This window comes from Oncorhynchus clarkii, chromosome 7, assembly GCF_045791955.1.
Source record: "Oncorhynchus clarkii lewisi isolate Uvic-CL-2024 chromosome 7, UVic_Ocla_1.0, whole genome shotgun sequence".
NCBI classification, from domain to species: Eukaryota; Metazoa; Chordata; class Actinopteri; order Salmoniformes; family Salmonidae; genus Oncorhynchus; species Oncorhynchus clarkii.
In genome coordinates this window covers 40,729,011-40,746,294 of record NC_092153.1, presented here as the reverse complement: position 1 = coordinate 40,746,294, position 17,284 = coordinate 40,729,011, and the positions used below count along the sequence as shown (strand labels likewise).

General features: G+C 49.3%; 1 protein-coding gene across 3 annotated transcripts in view; it reads left to right on the top strand.

Annotated features, from left to right (window-relative positions):
• The window catches only part of LOC139413315 (voltage-dependent calcium channel subunit alpha-2/delta-2-like), a 271,347-nt gene that overhangs the window by 211,860 nt on the left and 42,203 nt on the right, over positions 1-17,284 (top strand). For all 3 annotated transcript variants that reach the window (XM_071160533.1, XM_071160532.1, XM_071160534.1), the window contains 2 exons: positions 12,852-12,983; positions 13,548-13,605. In XM_071160533.1, the coding sequence (XP_071016634.1) occupies positions 12,852-12,983; positions 13,548-13,605 (190 nt within the window). The remainder of the gene's footprint in view (positions 1-12,851; positions 12,984-13,547; positions 13,606-17,284) is intronic.

Genomic DNA, 17,284 nt, shown 5'->3' with positions numbered 1-17,284 from the left:
CTTGCCTCTCTCTCTCTCTCTTGCCTCTCTCTCTCTTGCCTCTCTCTCTTGCCTCTCTCTCTTGTCTCTCTCTCTCTTGCCTCTCTCTCTCTCTCTTGTCTCTCTCTCTCTCTTGCCTCTCTCTCTCTCTCTCTTGTCTCTCTCTCTCTCTCTTGCCTCTCTCTCTCTTGTCTCTCTCTCTTGTCTCTCTCTCTCTTGTCTCTCTCTCTCGTCTCTCTCTCTCTTGCCTCTCTCTCTCTTGCCTCTCTCTCTCTCTCTTGCCTCTCTCTCTCTTGCCTCTCTCTCTTGCCTCTCTTTTTCTTGCCTCTCTCTCTCTTGCCTCTCTCTCTCTTGCCTCTCTCTCTCTTGCCTCTCTCTCTTGCCTCTCTCTCTCTCTCTCTTGCCTCTCTCTCTCTTGCCTCTCTCTCTCTCTTGCCTCTCTCTCTTGCCTCTCTCTCTTGCCTCTCTCTCTCTTGCCTCTCTCTCTCTTGCCTCTCTCTCTTTTGCCTCTCTCCTCTTGCCTCTCTCTCTCTCTCTTGTCTCTCTCTCTCTTGCCTCTCTCTCTCTTGTCTCTCTCTCTCTCTCTTGCCTCTCTCTCTCTTGCCTCTCAAGAGAGAGAGAGACAAGAGAGAGAGACATGAGAGAGAGAGGCAAGAGAGAGAGAGACAAGAGAGAGAGAGACAAGAGAGAGAGAGAGAGACAAGAGAGAGAGAGGCAAGAGAGAGAGAGACAAGAGAGAGAGGCAAGAGAGAGAGATTCAAGAGAGAGAGAGACAAGAGAGAGAGAGGCAAGAGAGAGAGAGACAAGAGAGAGAGAGGCACGAGAGAGAGAGGCAAGAGAGAGAGAGGCAAGAGAGAACAGGAAGAGGCAAGAGAGAGAGAGGCAAGAGAGAGAGAGGCAAAAGAGAGAGAGGCAAGAGAGAGAGAGAGACAAGAGAGAGAGAGAGACAAGAGAGAGAGAGGCAAGAGAGAGAGAGACAAGAGAGAGAGACAAGAGAGAGAGAGGCAAGAGAGAGAGAGGCAAGAGAGAGAGGCAAGAGAGAGAGAGAGAGGCAAGAGAGAGAGAGAGAGGCAAGAGAGAGAGAGAGGCAAGAGAGAGAGAGAGAGACAAGAGCGAGAGAGGCAAGAGAGAGAGACAAGAGAGAGAGAGAGAGAGGCAAGAGAGAGAGAGACAAGAGAGAGAGACAAGAGAGAGAGAGGCAAGAGAGAGAGAGACAAGAGAGAGAGAGGCAAGAGAGAGAGAGACAAGAGAGAGAGAGAGGCACGAGAGAGAGAGGCACGAGAGAGAGAGGCAAGAGAGAGAGAGGCAAGAGAGAGAGAGAAAGAGGCAAGAGAGAGAGAGGCAAGAGAGAGAGAGGCAAAAGAGAGAGAGGCAAGAGAGAGAGAGATAAGAGAGAGAGAGAGACAAGAGAGAGAGAGGCAAGAGAGAGAGAGGCCTCTCTCTCTTGTCTCTCTCTCTCTTGCCTCTCTCTCTCTTGCCTCTCTCTCTTGTCTCTCTCTCTTGCCTCTCTCTCTCTCTTGTTTCTCTCTCTCTCTCGTCTCTCTCTCTCTTGCCTCTCTCTCTCTTGTCTCTCTCTCTTGTCTCTCTCTCTCTTGCCTCTCTCTCTCTCTCTCTTGTCTCTCTCTCTCTTGCCTCTCTCTCTCTCTCTCTTGTCTCTCTCTCTCTCTCTTGCCTCTCTCTCTCTTGTCTCTCTCTCTTGCCTCTCTCTCTCTTGCCTCTCTCTCTCTCTCTTGCCTCTCTCTCTCTTGCCTCTCTCTCTTGCCTCTCTCTCTCTTGCCTCTCTCTCTCTTGTCTCTCTCTCTTGCCTCTCTCTCTCTCTCTCTCTCTGTCTCTCTCTCTCTTGCCTCTCTCTCTCTCTCTCTCTTGTCTCTCTCTCTCTCTCTTGCCTCTCTCTCTCTTGTCTCTCTCTCTTGTCTCTCTCTCTCTTGTCTCTCTCTCTCGTCTCTCTCTTGCCTCTCTCTCTCTCTCTTGCCTCTCTCTCTCTTGCCTCTCTCTCTTGCCTCTCTCTCTCTTGCCTCTCTTTTTCTTGCCTCTCTCTCTCTTGCCTCTCTCTCTCTTGCCTCTCTCTCTCTCTCTCTTGCCTCTCTCTCTCTCTCTTGCCTCTCTCTCTCTCTTGCCTCTCTCTCTCTCTCTCTCTTGCCTCTCTCTCTTGCCTCTCTCTCTCTTGCCTCTCTCTCTATTGCCTCTCTCTCTCTTGCCTCTCTCTCTTTTGCCTCTCTCTCTCTTGCCTCTCTCTCTATCTTTATCTCTCACTCACTCACTCTCTCTCTCTCTCTCTCTCTCTCTCTGTCACTCTCTCGCTCTCTCTCTTGCCTCTCTCTTGCCTCGCTCTCTCTCTCTTGCCTCTCTCTCTTGCCTCGCTCTCTCTCTCTCTCTTGCCTCTCTCTCTCTCTCTCTTGCCTCACTCTCTCTTGCCTCTCTCTCTCTTGTCTCTCTCTCTCTCACTCTCTCTTGCCTCTCTCTCTCTTGCCTCTCTCTCTCTCTTCTCTCTCTCTCTCTCTTGCCTCTCTCTCTTGCCTCTCTCTTTCTTGCCTCTCTCTCTCTTGCCTCTCTCTCTCTTGTCGCTCTCTCTCTCTTGTCGCTCTCTCTCTTGCCTCTCTCTCTCTTGCCTCTCTCTCTCTCTCTTGCCTCTCTCTCTTGCCTCTCTCTCTTGCCTCTCTCTCTCTTGCCTCTCTCTCTCTTGCCTCTCTCTCTTGCCTCGCTCTCTCTCTCTCTTGCCTCTCTCTCTCTCTCTCTTGCCTCACTCTCTCTTGCCTCTCTCTCTCTTGCCTCTCTCTATCTTGTCTCTCTCTCTCTTGCCTCTCTCTCTTGCCTCTCTCTCTCTTGCCTCTCTCTCTTGCCTCTCTCTCTCTTGCCTCTCTCTCTCTTGCCTCTCTCTCTCTCTCTCTCTTGCCTCTCTCTCTCTTGCCTCTCTCTCTCTTGCCTCTCTCTCTTTTGCCTCTCTCTCTCTTGCCTCTCTCTCTCTTGCCTCTCTCTCTTGTCTCTCTCTCTCTTGCCTCTCTCTCTCTTGCCTCTCTCTCTTGTCTCTCTCTCTTGCCCCTCTCTCTCTTGTCTCTCTCTCTCTCTCTCTGGTCTCTCTCTCTCTTGTCTCACTCTCTCTCTCTCTCTTGCCTCTCTCTCTCTTGCCTCTCTCTCTCTCTCTCTTGCCTCTCTCTCTCTTGCCTCTCTCTCTCTCTCTTGCCTCTCTCTCTTGCCTCTCTCTCTCTTGCCTCTCTCTCTCTTGCCTCTCTCTCTTTTGCCTCTCTCCTCTTGCCTCTCTCTCTCTCTCTTGTCTCTCTCTCTCTTGCCTCTCTCTCTCTTGTCTCTCTCTCTCTCTCTTGCCTCTCTCTCTCTTGCCTCTCAAGAGAGAGAGAGACAAGAGAGAGAGACAAGAGAGAGAGAGGCAAGAGAGAGAGAGACAAGAGAGAGAGAGAGAGACAAGAGAGAGAGAGACAAGAGAGAGAGAGGCAAGAGAGAGAGAGACAAGAGAGAGAGGCAAGAGAGAGAGAGGCAAGAGAGAGAGGCAAGAGAGAGAGAGACAAGAGAGAGAGGCAAGAGAGAGAGAGGCAAGAGAGAGAAAGACAAGAGAGAGAGAAAGGCAAGAGAGAGAGAGGAAAGAGAGAGAGAGAGGCAAGAGAGAGAGAGGCAATAGAGAGAGAGAGAGAGAGAGGCAAAAGAGAGAGGCAAGAGAGAGAGAGGCAAAAGAGAGAGAGGCAAGAGAGAGAGAGACAAGAGAGAGAGAGACAAGAGAGAGAGAGAGGCAAGAGAGAGAGAGGCAAGAGAGAGAGAGACAAGAGAGAGAGAGACAAGAGAGAGAGGCAAGAGAGAGAGCGACAAGAGAGAGAGACAAGAGAGAGAGAGGCAAAAGAGAGAGAGGCAAGAGAGAGAGAGACAAGAGAGAGAGAGACAAGAGAGAGAGAGAGGCAAGAGAGAGAGAGGCAAGAGAGAGAGAGACAAGAGAGAGAGAGACAAGAGAGAGAGGCAAGAGAGAGAGAGACAAGAGAGAGAGAGGCAAGAGAGAGAGAGACAAGAGAGAGAGAGGCAAGAGAAAGAGAGGCAAGTGAGAGAGATTCAAGAGAAAGAGAGAGAGAGGCAAGAGAGAGAGAGACAAGAGAGAGAGAGAGGCACGAGAGAGAGAGGCAAGAGAGAGAGAGGCAAGAGAGAGAGAAAGAGGCAAGAGAGAGAGAGGCAAGAGAGAGAGAGGCAAAAGAGAGAGAGGCAAGAGAGAGAGAGAGACAAGAGAGAGAGAGAGACAAGAGAGAGAGAGGCAAGAGAGAGAGAGGCCTCTCTCGCTTGTCTCTCTCTCTCTTGCCTCTCTCTCTCTTGCCTCTCTCTCTGGTCTCTCTCTCTTGCCTCTCTCTCTCTCTTGTCTCTCTCTCTCTTGTCTCTCTCTCTCTTGCCTCTCTCTCTCTTGTCTCTCTCTCTCTTGTCTCTCTCTTTCTTGCCTCTCTCTCTCTCTCTTGTCTCTCTCTCTCTTGCCTCTCTCTCTCTCTCTTGTCTCTCTCTCTCTCTCTTGCCTCTCTCTCTCTTGTCTCTCTCTCTTGTCTCTCTCTCTCTTGTCTCTCTCTCTCGTCTCTCTCTCTCTTGCCTCTCTCTCTCTTGCCTCTCTCTCTCTCTCTTGCCTCTCTCTCTCTTGCCTCTCTCTCTTGCCTCTCTCTCTCTTGCCTCTCTCTCTCTTGTCTCTCTCTCTTGTCTCTGTCTCTCTTGCCTCTCTCTCTCTCTCTTGTCTCTCTCTCTCTCTTGCCTCTCTCTCTCTCTCTCTTGTCTCTCTCTCTCTCTCTTGCCTCTCTCTCTCTTGTCTCTCTCTCTTGTCTCTCTCTCTCTTGTCTCTCTCTCTCGTCTCTCTCTCTCTTGCCTCTCTCTCTCTTGCCTCTCTCTCTCTCTCTTGCCTCTCTCTCTTGCCTCTCTTTTTCTTGCCTCTCTCTCTCTTGCCTCTCTCTCTCTTGCCTCTCTCTCTCTCTCTCTCTTGCCTCTCTCTCTTGCCTCTCTCTCTCTCTCTTGCCTCTCTCTCTCTTGCCTCTCTCTCTCTCTTGCCTCTCTCTCTTGCCTCTCTCTCTTGCCTCTCTCTCTCTTGCCTCTCTCTCTCTTGCCTCTCTCTCTTTTGCCTCTCTCCTCTTGCCTCTCTCTCTCTCTTGTCTCTCTCTCTCTTGCCTCTCTCTCTCTTGTCTCTCTCTCTCTTGTCTCTCTCTCTCGTCTCTCTCTCTCTTGCCTCTCTCTCTCTTGCCTCTCTCTCTCTCTCTTGCCTCTCTCTCTCTTGCCTCTCTCTCTTGCCTCTCTTTTTCTTGCCTCTCTCTCTCTTGCCTCTCTCTCTCTTGCCTCTCTCTCTCTCTCTCTCTTGCCTCTCTCTCTTGCCTCTCTCTCTCTCTCTTGCCTCTCTCTCTCTTGCCTCTCTCTCTCTCTTGCCTCTCTCTCTTGCCTCTCTCTCTTGCCTCTCTCTCTCTTGCCTCTCTCTCTCTTGCCTCTCTCTCTTTTGCCTCTCTCCTCTTGCCTCTCTCTCTCTCTTGTCTCTCTCTCTCTTGCCTCTCTCTCTCTTGTCTCTCTCTCTCTCTCTTGCCTCTCTCTCTCTTGCCTCTCAAGAGAGAGAGAGACAAGAGAGAGAGACATGAGAGAGAGAGGCAAGAGAGAGAGAGACAAGAGAGAGAGAGAGAGACAAGAGAGAGAGAGAGAGAGAGACAAGAGATAGAGAGGCAAGAGAGAGAGAGACAAGAGAGAGAGGCAAGAGAGAGAGATTCAAGAGAGAGAGAGACAAGAGAGAGAGAGGCAAGAGAGAGAGAGACAAGAGAGAGAGAGAGAGGCACGAGAGAGAGAGGCAAGAGAGAGAGAGGCAAGAGAGAGAGAGAAAGAGGCAAGAGAGAGAGAGGCAAGAGAGAGAGAGGCAAAAGAGAGAGAGGCAAGAGAGAGAGAGAGACAAGAGAGAGAGAGAGACAAGAGAGAGAGAGGCAAGAGAGAGAGAGACAAGAGAGAGAGACAAGAGAGAGAGAGGCAAGAGAGAGAGAGGCAAGAGAGAGAGGCAAGAGAGAGAGAGGCAAGAGAGAGAGAGAGAGGCAAGAGAGAGAGAGGCAAGAGAGAGAGAGAGAAGAGAGAGAGAGGCAAGAGAGAGAGAGAGAGACAAGAGCGAGAGAGGCAAGAGAGAGAGACAAGAGAGAGAGAGAGAGAGGCAAGAGAGAGAGAGACAAGAGAGAGAGACAAGAGAGAGAGAGGCAAGAGAGAGAGAGACAAGAGAGAGAGAGGCAAGAGAGAGAGAGACAAGAGAGAGAGAGAGGCAAGAGAGAGAGAGGCAAGAGAGAGAGAGAAAGAGGCAAGAGAGAGAGAGGCAAGAGAGAGAGAGGCAAAAGAGAGAGAGGCAAGAGAGAGAGAGAGATAAGAGAGAGAGAGACAAGAGAGAGAGAGGCAGCCTCTCTCTCTCTTGTCTCTCTCTCTCTTGCCTCTCTCTCTCTTGCCTCTCTCTCTTGTCTCTCTCTCTTGCCTCTCTCTCTCTCTTGTCTCTCTCTCTCTCTCGTCTCTCTCTCTCTTGCCTCTCTCTCTCTTGTCTCTCTCTCTTGTCTCTCTCTCTCTTGCCTCTCTCTCTCTCTCTCTTGTCTCTCTCTCTCTGCCTCTCTCTCTCTCTCTCTTGTCTCTCTCTCTCTCTCTTGCCTCTCTCTCTCTTGTCTCTCTCTCTTGCCTCTCTCTCTCTTGCCTCTCTCTCTCTCTCTTGCCTCTCTCTCTCTTGCCTCTCTCTCTTGCCTCTCTCTCTCTTGCCTCTCTCTCTCTTGTCTCTCTCTCTTGTCTCTCTCTCTCTTGCCTCTCTCTCTCTCTCTCTCTCTTGTCTCTCTCTCTCTTGCCTCTCTCTCTCTCTCTCTCTTGTCTCTCTCTCTCTCTCTTGCCTCTCTCTCTCTTGTCTCTCTCTCTTGTCTCTCTCTATCTCTTGTCTCTCTCTCTCGTCTCTCTCTTGCCTCTCTCTCTCTTGCCTCTCTCTCTCTCTCTTGCCTCTCTCTCTCTTGCCTCTCTCTCTTGCCTCTCTCTCTCTTGCCTCTCTTTTTCTTGCCTCTCTCTCTCTTGCCTCTCTCTCTCTTGCCTCTCTCTCTCTCTCTCTCTTGCCTCTCTCTCTCTCTCTTGCCTCTCTCTCTCTCTTGCCTCTCTCTCTTGCCTCTCTCTCTCTTGCCTCTCTCTCTCTTGCCTCTCTCTCTCTTGCCTCTATCTCTTTTGCCTCTCTCTCTCTTGCCTCTCTCTCTCTCTTTATCTCTCACTCTCTCGCTTTCTTGCCTCTCTCTCTCTGTCACTATCTTGGTCTCTCTCTAGCCTCTCTCTCTCTCTCTCTCTGTCACTCTCTCGCTCTCTCTCTTGCCTCTCTCTCTTGCCTCGCTCTCTCTCTCTCTCTTGCCTCTCTCTCTCTCTCTCTTGCCTCACTCTCTCTTGCCTCTCTCACTCTTGCCTCTCTCTCTCTTGTCTCTCTCTCTCTCACTCTCTCTTGCCTCTCTCTCTCTTGCCTCTCTCTCTCTCTCTTGCCTCTCTCTCTTGCCTCTCTCTCTCTTGCCTCTCTCGCTCTTGTCTCTCTCTCTCTTGCCTCTCTCTCTCTTGCCTCTCTCTCTTTCTCTCTCTCTTGCCTCTCTCTCTCTTGCCTCTCTCTCTTTTGCCTCTCTCTCTCTTGCCTCTCTCTCTCTTGCCTCTCTCTCTTGTCTCTCTCTCTCTCTTGCCTCTCTCTATCTTGCCTCTCTCTCTTGTCTATCTCTCTCTTGCCCCTCTCTCTCTTGTCTCTCTCTCTCTCTCTTGTCTCTCTCTCTCTTGTCTCTCTCTCTCTCTCTCTCTTGCCTCTCTCTCTCTTGCCTCTCTCTCTCTTGCCTCTCTCTCTCTTGCCTCTCTCTCTCTTGCCTCTCTCTCTCTCTCTCTTGTCCCTCTCTCTCTCTCTTGCCTCTCTCTCTCTCTTGCCTCTCTCTCTTGCCTCTCTCTCTCTCTTGCCTCTCTCTCTCTTGCCTCTCTCTCTCTTGCCTCTCTCTCTTTTGCCTCTCTCTCTTGCCTCTCTCTCTCTCTCTTGTCTCTCTGTCTCTTGCCTCTCTCTCTCTTGTCTCTCTCTCTCTCTCTCTCTTGCCTCTCTCTCTCTTGCCTCTCTCTCTTGCCTCTCTCTCTCTTGCCTCTCTCTCTCTTGTCTCTCTCTCTCTTGCCTCTCTCTCTCTTGTCTCTCTCTCTCTTGTCTCTCTCTCTCTTGTCTCTCTATCTCTTTTGCCTCTCTCTCTTTTGCCTCTCTCTCTCTTGCCTCTCTCTCTTGCCTCTCTCTCTCTCTCTCTCTCTCTTGTCTCTCTCTCTCTTGTCTCTCTCTCTCTCTTGTCTCTCTCTCTCTTGTCTCTCTCTCTCTTTCCTCTCTCTCTCTTGCCTCTCTCTCTCTCGTGCTTCTCTCTCTCTTGTCTCTCTCTCTCTCTTGCCTCTCTCTCTCTTGTCTCTCTCTCTCTTGCCTCTCTCTCTCTTGTCTCTCTCTCTCTTCTCTCTCTCTCTCTCTTGTCTCTCTCTCTCTTGCCTCTCTCTCTTTTGCCTCTCTCTCTCTTGCCTCTCTCTCTCTTGCCTCTTTCTCTCTCTCTCTCTTGCCTCTCTCTCTCTTGCCTCTCTCTCTCTTGCCTCTCTCTCTCGTGCCTCTCTCTCTCTTTCTCTCTCTCTCTTGCCTCTCTCTCTCTTGTCTCTCTCTCTCTTGCCTCTCTCTCTCTTGCCTCTCTCTCTCTTGCCTCTCTCTCTCTTGTCTCTCTCTCTTGCCTCTCCCTCTCTTGTCTCTCTCTCTCTCTTGCTTCTCTCTCTCTTGTCTCTCTCTCTCTTTCTTGCCTCTCTCTCTCTTGCCTCTCTCTCTCGTGCCTCTCTCTCTCTCTTGTCTCTCTCTCTCTTGCCTCTCTCTCTCTTGTCTCTCTCTCTCTTGCCTCTCTCTCTCTTGCCTCTCTCTCTCTTGTCTCTCTCTCTCTTGCCTCTCTCTCTCTTGCCTCTCTCTCTCTTGCCTCTCTCTCTCTTGCCTCTCTCTCTCTTGTCTCTCTCTCTCTTGCCTCTCTCTCTCTTGTCTCTCTCTCTCTTGCCTCTCTCTCTCTTGTCTCTCTCTCTCTCTCTTGCCTCTCTCTCTTGTCTCTCTCTCTTGTCTCTCTCTCTTGTCTCTCTCTCTCTTGTCTCTCTCTTGCCTCTCTCTCTCTTGCCTCTCTCTCTCTCTTGTCTCGCTCTCTCTTGTCTCTCTCTCTCTTGCCTCTCTCTCTTTTGCCTCTCTCTCTCTTGCCTCTCTCTCTCTTGCCTCTCTCTCTCTTGCCTTTCTCTCTCTCTTGTCTCTCTCTCTCTTGCCTCTCTCTCTCTTGCCTCTCTCGCTTGTCTCTCTCTCTCTTGCCTCTCTCTCTCTTGCCTCTCTCTCTTTTGCCTCTCTCTCTCTTGCCTCTCTCTCTTGCCTCTTTCTCTCTCTCTCTTGCCTCTCTCTCTCTCTTGCCTCTCTCTCTCTTGCCTCTCTCTCTCTTGCCTTTCTCTCTCTCTTGTCTCTCTCTCTCTTGCCTCTCTCTCTCTTGCCTCTCTCGCTTGTCTCTCTCTCTCTTGCCTCTCTCTCTCTTGCCTCTCTCTTGTCTCTCTCTCTCTTGCCTCTCTCTCTCTTGTCTCTCTCTCTCTTGTCTCTCTCTCTCTTGCCTCTCTCTCTCTCTTGTCTCTCTCTCTCTCTCTTGCCTCTCTCTCTCTCGTCTCTCTCTCTCTTGCCTCTCTCTCGCTCCCTGTTTGTTCCTCTATTTATCTACATCTGTAAAATGCTCTCCATCCTGCTCTTCTCCTTTCATTCTTCTTTTTTTGTGATTATGTCTCTGAATTTAGTGGAAAACATGTTGAGGCGCTCCCCTTGGTGACAAGAGCAATTTGGCTCTCATATGTTCCTCCCCTCCAGTCACTGGTTAGTGCTGGTGTATGTGTGCATGTTTGTGTATGTGTGTGCTCGCGTGCGTGCGTGCGCGTGTTCGTGTGTTACAAAGCAAGAGACGGCAGGCCTTTCACTAACAGCTAGCTTGTTTGAATTTTGAAGAGGTTCTATACAAAACATCCTCAGTTTAACTATCTAACTTTGACTTTGAATGTAATAGTTTCTGGGCAATTCAACAACGGAATGTTTCAGTGTTAAACAAAATAGTGTGAATACTAATGTTTGAATTAGTGCTCCAGCAAATGAGGCGTGTGAGTGGTGTTTAGAGGCCGGCTGGGTGGGGGCGAGGGCGGGGGTGGGGGCAGGTCGGGCCTCTTCTCTCCTCTCTCTCTCTCTCTCTCTCTCTCTAACCTGACAGCTCATCAGCAACTCGGCGCAGTAATTGAAAATCATGGGAAAAGTGGATAATGATCGTTTATTTGTGTGAAATTCAAACGAGAAGGGGAGAGAAGCTGGACTTGGAGGTTCAGGGGCTTATCTGGCTGTGGTTGGCTGAGTAATTAAATCAGGAAAGCCAGTGAAGTTCTCCTCAGCTCAGCGTCTCGTCCTGTTTCTCCTTTAATCAGGCGCCCATTAAACCTCTGATTGCGCGCCCCATCTTCTGACTCCAGCTCAGCTATTAAACAGGAAGTGAAAGCCTTTCTCTGTGGCAGCAGCTCAAGGGTGGGGGAAGGTGGTGGAGGGTGCGTTGGCGGGGTGGATGGCATTCGAGCACAGGATGCAAGGTGAGAGAGAAATAGCAGGACATGTATGGTATTAATGGAAGGGGAGAGAGGGGGAGAACGACATGCAGGGGGAAAAAAGTATGTGGACACTTGCTTGTCGAACATCTCATTCCAAAATGATGGGCATTAATATGGACTTGGTAACCCTTGCTGCTGTAACAGCTTAGACTCTCCGGCGAAGGCTTCCCACTCGATGTTTGGAACATTGCTGCTGGGACTTGCTTTTTTTACTGCAAAATCTGACTTCAAAGTCTTTTTCTGTCTAGACAGACAGCAAATTCTGATACTCCATTATATATTCGGATCAACTGGCTTGTTCTTGTGTCAGGAAACAAAATACCACATTAATCAGACTTGATTCCATTCAGCCACATGAGCATTAGTGAGGTCGGGCAGTGATGTTGGGCGATTAGGCCTGGCTCTCAGTCGGCGTTCCAATTCATCCCGAAGGTGTTTGATGGGGTTAAGGTCAGGGCTCTGTGTAGGCCAGTCAAGTTCTTCCACACCAATCTCGACAAACCATTTCTGTATGGACCTCGCTTTGTACATGGGGGCATTGTTATGCTGAAACAGGAAAGGGCCTTCCCTAAACTGTTGCCACATAGTTGGAAGCACAAAATCATCTAGAATGTCATTGTATGCTGTAGAGTTAAGATTTCCCTTCACTGGAACTAACCCAAACCATGAAAAACATTCCTCCTCCACCAAACTTTACAATTGGCACTGTGCATTCGGGCAGGTAGCGTTCTCCTGGCCTCCGCCAAACCCAGATTTTTCCGTCGGACTTCCAAATGGTGAAGTGGGATTCATCACTCCAGAGAACGAGTTTCCACTGTTCCAGAGTCCAATGGCGGCGAGCTTTACACCACTCCAGCCGGCGCTTGGGATGGCGCATTAGACTTGTGTGTGGCTGCTCGGCCATGGAAACCCATTTCATGAAGTTCCCTACGAACAGTAATCGTGCTGACGTTGTTTCCAGAGGCAGTTTGGAACTCGGTAGTGAGTTGTTGCAGACGATTTTTACGCGCTACGCGCTTCAGCAATTGGCGGTCCTGTTCTTTCATAAAGTACTACTGGCCTGTGAGATATAGCTGTGACCTTAACTTAAATACACACACACACACACACACACACACACACACACACACACACACACACACACACACACACACACACACACACACACACACACACACGCTGACTGGGAGTATTATGCAGATGTGAGCTGCCTTTATTGTAATGTCAGCCATCTACACTGCAGGCCACACACACACACACACACACACACACACACACACACACACACACACACACACACACACACACACACACACACACACAGAGACAGTCAAGCTGTTTTGATTGGCTCTGTGGGGAAATAGCAGCAGCATGAATAGCACCATTATTTTCCCTCTCTATTCAAATGCAGCATCGTCCAAACTGCTGTCTCCACATATGCAGTGACACATGACCTCGACCAATGTCAGGTGTGATTCCTCCACTGCTCTCCACCGTATAGATATCGTCCAGATTACAGCGATGCCTGCTCCACACTGCTGAGGACCACCTCCGGATCGGGGACAGCTGATTGCATATATACATTTTTATGGAGTCTGACCACACTGTCAGAGTGGACAAGGTTATTCAGCCAGAAGAGAGATTGTATTGTTTTGTGTTTACATTATCCTGACCTGGACACACAGTATAAGGGTAATTCCACGAAATGAGTGCTTTTCTTGCGTCCCTTTGATATTTTAAGTAGAAATTGTAGAATTGTAGAATTTTAAAAGGCTGTTATATTAAATGACGTGCCCTTTAATATAGAAAATTGAATACATTTTAAATGGAAACTTGATGAAGGGTCAAAGGTCACCATTTTGACGTGTCCCTCTAAACATCCTCTGTTACTCCAAGGAAGATTTGAAACTCAAAGTTTTCACCATCACTGTCAAGCCCTATTTATTTCATAGGTTTGACAAAGTCATTTCCAAAGATCATTATGTATTTAATGTGATTAGTGATTCATTTTAAGGTAATAAAAAAAAACTGTCCCCTTTTTTAAGGTCAACCCTGTTACGTGAACTGAACTCTCGTTTTATTACTGTCAAACTATTCCTTTGCAAATCTACATTTTTCAAGGAACATTAAACCTCCAACAGTCAAATCATAGTGTCAAAACTATGTCGATTGGACATGTACTGTACCTCCGTGGCTGTGCTCATAGTGTCTCCTCTCATCTCCTCCGCCCTCCCCTCCTCTCCTCTCCTCCTGCCCTGCAGCACCAGTCATCCTGAATGAGCTGAACTGGACCCAGGCTCTGGAGAGGGTGTTTATTGATAACCGCCGGGAGGACAGCTCTCTGCGCTGGCAGGTGTTCGGCAGCTCGACGGGGGTCACAAGATACTACCCAGGTAAGTCCTAGACCAATGTTAAAAAGGATAGTATCAACGTTCACTAGAACTATTGTATAGAAATAGAGATAAAAGAGATCAAGTTATCCCGAGTGGCGCAGCGGTCTACCGCACTGCATCGCAGTTCTTGAGGCGTCACTACAGCCCCGGGTTCAATCCCAGGCTGTGTCACAGCCGGCCGTTGACCGGGAGACCCACAATTGGCCCAGTGTCGTCCAGGTTAGGGGAGGGTTTGGCCAGCCGGGATTTCCTTTTCCCATCGCGCTCTAACGACTCCTTGTGGCGGGCCGGGCGCCTGCGAGCTGACTTCCGGTCGCCAGCACATTGGTGCAGCTGGCTTCCGGATTAAGCAAGCAGTGCGGCTTGGCAGGGTCGTGTTTCGAAGGACGTATGGCTCTTGACCTTCGCCTCTCCCGAGTCCATAGGGGAGTAGCAGCGATGGGACAACACTGTAACTACCAATTGGATACCACAAAATTGGGGGTAAAAATGAGAGATCAAAAAAACAAAACAAAAAAAGAGATCAAGTAGCAGAATGATGTTTTGTGTTCCTCCTTTTTCCAGCCACTCCTTGGAGAGCACCCAATAAGATTGACCTGTATGACGTGCGCAGGCGACCATGGTGAGTACTGACGTCCATGTTCTGTTTTCTTCCTCTTACATGCGATAGAGAGGCCCTACAGGTTTTCCATTCAGATGTTCTCCCACCAGGGGGCCAGCCTAAGGCCATTTACATGGGATTCATCTGCTATTTATTTGCCTACAGAATCCTTCTTTTATTATGGGATATTCTATTCAACCGAAGGACAATAATATTAGGAAAGCACATATTTGTTTAACATTAAAGGTTCTGCTCCCAATACACTTCTCAATGAATTTGGGGGGGGGGGGTTTATTGCCTATAGAATGCCACATATTCTAATTTCAAATATTAAAGCCCCGGATATCTTACATCTTTGTTAGAACCTTCTCCGTGTATTGTGTTGTGAAATCCAATGTAACCAGTCTTTTATTGTGTTCTTGTAAGCTTTTGGTCTATTATAGATGTTAGTCCCCCCCCCCCCCAAGCTTAATAGAATAGTTCTCTCCTTTGTTTCAGGCCATTGAGGTTAAAGCATTATCTAACCCCTATTTATCTCAGTGAGTTACCAGAGAAAATACATTTTCTTCAGCTAGAAGGACCGCAGCCAAGTGGCAAATACGATATGGAGTGGTACCGTTGCTGTGTTGCGTTAAGTGTTCACCTGCCATTTGGTTCGTGAATCCCTGCTGTGTGTCAGATCTTAGCCAGGGCCAGGGACTCACAGAGCACGGCGGTTTGACGTTTCCGACAGCACCGAGTGTGTGAGGCCAAACAGCCCCCTTTCCCCTACACCCTCACCCCTCCGTCCTGCCTCTCCCTGTCGCTGTCTCTTCAGCTCTGTTTAAGAGCTGCCTGTTGCCTGGTTGCAGATTAAAGCACACCGGACATAATCATGACAGCCACATTGATTAGAGTTGATGCCGGTTTCCATCCCAGGCTGTCTGCCTGTGTCCAGCTCCAGTATAGCTTGGTTGGCTGTTTAGGCCAAGGGTTGGCCAGAGGTGATGGATGGGCCCGGAGGGCAATGCACTGCGACAAACAGCAAACTCCCACGGTATACGATTCAAACACTTATACAGTCCACTCCAGAGATGGATCTGTCAGGTAAATAAGCAACGTATTTATACCGATATCAACAAGAGTCTGCTTTGTTACACATTCCCATTAACATGCTATTACATACGGAGATGTGTGTTCAGCACACTCACCGGCCTACTCATATAAAACTGAGACGTACGGATTCTGCTCAGAAGGTTAGAGTTGCCGTTAAAGATGTGTGAGAAGCCTGTGTTTAGCTGAGCTCCAGGTTGTTTCCCAGCGTTTCGGAATGAGGAAGTAATACAGGCTCTTCCTGACAGACTAATTGAGTTAACACTCTGGGAGAAAGTGTCCCTGCAATGCCTCTGCTCTGGCAGACATGGGCCTTCACACAATGCCTGTAAAATACTGTAGACCTCCACGTGAACACGACGACGCCGCCAATAATTGGGCTGTTTGTGTTAACAATGGGCTGCAGGACGCCGCTGACAAGTTAAAAGGAGGATCATGTCTGTGTAGAGAACGAGCAGGTGCTCCTAATGTTTTATACACTCGGTGTATACGACAACCCATTTGAATTCCCTCACACAGGAGAAGAGTCATCCTTGAGGCAGAGAGGAACGTGGATTTGAGAGAGGGAGAGGGGGTTCCATTTTTGGGGGATTTAACCTTCACTTAACGAGGCAAGTCAGTTAAGAGCAAATTCTTATTCACAATGACGGCCTACACCGGCCAAACCCGGACAATGCTGGGCCAATTGTGCGCCGCCCTAAGGGACTTCCAATCATGGTCGGTTGTGATACAGCCTGGATTCAAACCAGGGCATCTGTAGTGACGCCTCCAGCACTGAGATGCAGTGCCTTAGACCGCTGCGCCACTCGAGAGAGATGGAGAGAGAGCTGAGAGGAAGGAAGGGAGTCTGGAGACAGAGGATGTGACAGGGGTAGACAGGGGTGGATGCTTTCCACTGAAGAGCACCATGTCACCCCCTGGTCCTCCATGTTTGTCACTGTCATTGTTCCCATGCTTCTCTTCTCTGCCTGTTGGTCTCCGACTTTCTCTCCATCCTCTCTGATAGCTCCTGTGCCCTGTTTCCTAGCAACCTGTGCCCATGCCGTGTTGAGTGGCGGGGCCGTGGCAGGGAGTGCCATGATGTGGCAGGTCATGCTTGTGTGATTATGGTCTAACACGCTGTCTTCAGTTGTGACACTCTGGAGGGGTCAGCCAATCGCAGGGGGCTAAAAGGCCACCCACTGGGTTAGGTAAGCCATTCACGTGTTTGTTAGGGGACAGCAATAGATAAATAGACCTTTAAAGGGGAATGGAGGTAACTCACATGCATATACACATACCCACTCGCACACACGCACACACACGCACACACACCCACACATCCTTTCACACAAACACACACTCGCCTGCACATGTAGATGCACATACAAGAATCCTCCCCAACAAACCCAACAGCCAACCCACACACACATCAACACTCCCTCATACTACTGAGCGATATGCAGCTAGATTGCACAGATGCAACCGCAGGAACACGCTTCATCCCTTACAAAAAACACACAGTCAAATTTGCAGTTTCATGTGTTTTTTTTGGTTGTTGTCAGGGATAACCCCGACACTGACACTAAGTCTGAAATGTGATTTTCAGGAGGAAATAAAAGGATGGCTTGTGTACACAGTGTGTGGCCTAAAATACCTTCACCTTTTTACGGGAATGAGTTTAGGGCTGGTTGACCTGATATGATATGCCAGCTGGGGTGGTGTGTGTGTGTGTGTGTGTGTGGTGTGTGTGTGTGTGTGTGTGTGGTGTGTGTGTGTGTGTGTGTGTGTGTGTGTGTGTGTGTGTGTGGTGTGTGTGTGTGTGTGTGTGTGTGTGTGTGTGTGTGTGTGTGTGTGTGTGTGTGTGTAAAGTGTGTAAAGTGTGTAAAGTGTGTAATCCTTTGAGGAAATCGGGGAAAGGGAGAAGATGAGGCTGCGTAGCTCGCTGCCTCCACAGATGGGCTCCCTCCATCTGTCTGTCTGCTGTGCTCCCCCACTAACGGGCCTCGGGAAAATGAATGGTCCAGTCAACACACTTAATTGTCTCCAATTGCTCTGACATTAATTATTAACATTGGTCCATTATAAAGCCTGTTAAGGAAGTCAAGGAAGAGAGGTGAGGAGAGAATGAGAGAGAGAGAGAGAGACAGGCATGGAGTTCTGTTAGCCAAGCGTTGCAGAGATCCCATTACCTTCCAGGTTCAGTACAGCGTGCAGGGCCATAACAGATATTGATTTCTCTGAAAAGTCAATCTACCTTCTCAGTAAATATTATGGCTTCTAGTCAATCCCAGCCAGGAGATGAGCCTCCCAAAATGCCATGGCCCAAACGCCTAGAGCCTCTGTGCTTGCCTCCCTTCCTACCTGCCTCTCCCATTCTCCTCACTCACTCCTCCTGCAGGGAGTGGGTTCCTCCAAGGGAAAGCTTCTCTGTCTCTTTGACTGTAGCGTAAATCGATAACCATGACTGTGGCGTCACAGTCGGAATGTTTTCCCATCTCTTGTTCCATTGGAAATAGTGACCTTGGGCCCATGAGGCATGCGACTTAAGTAATTCAACTCCAAATCTGTAAATCCATCGTAGTATAGTAGAAGAATGTGTAGCTACTGTTGAATGTTTTGAATTCAA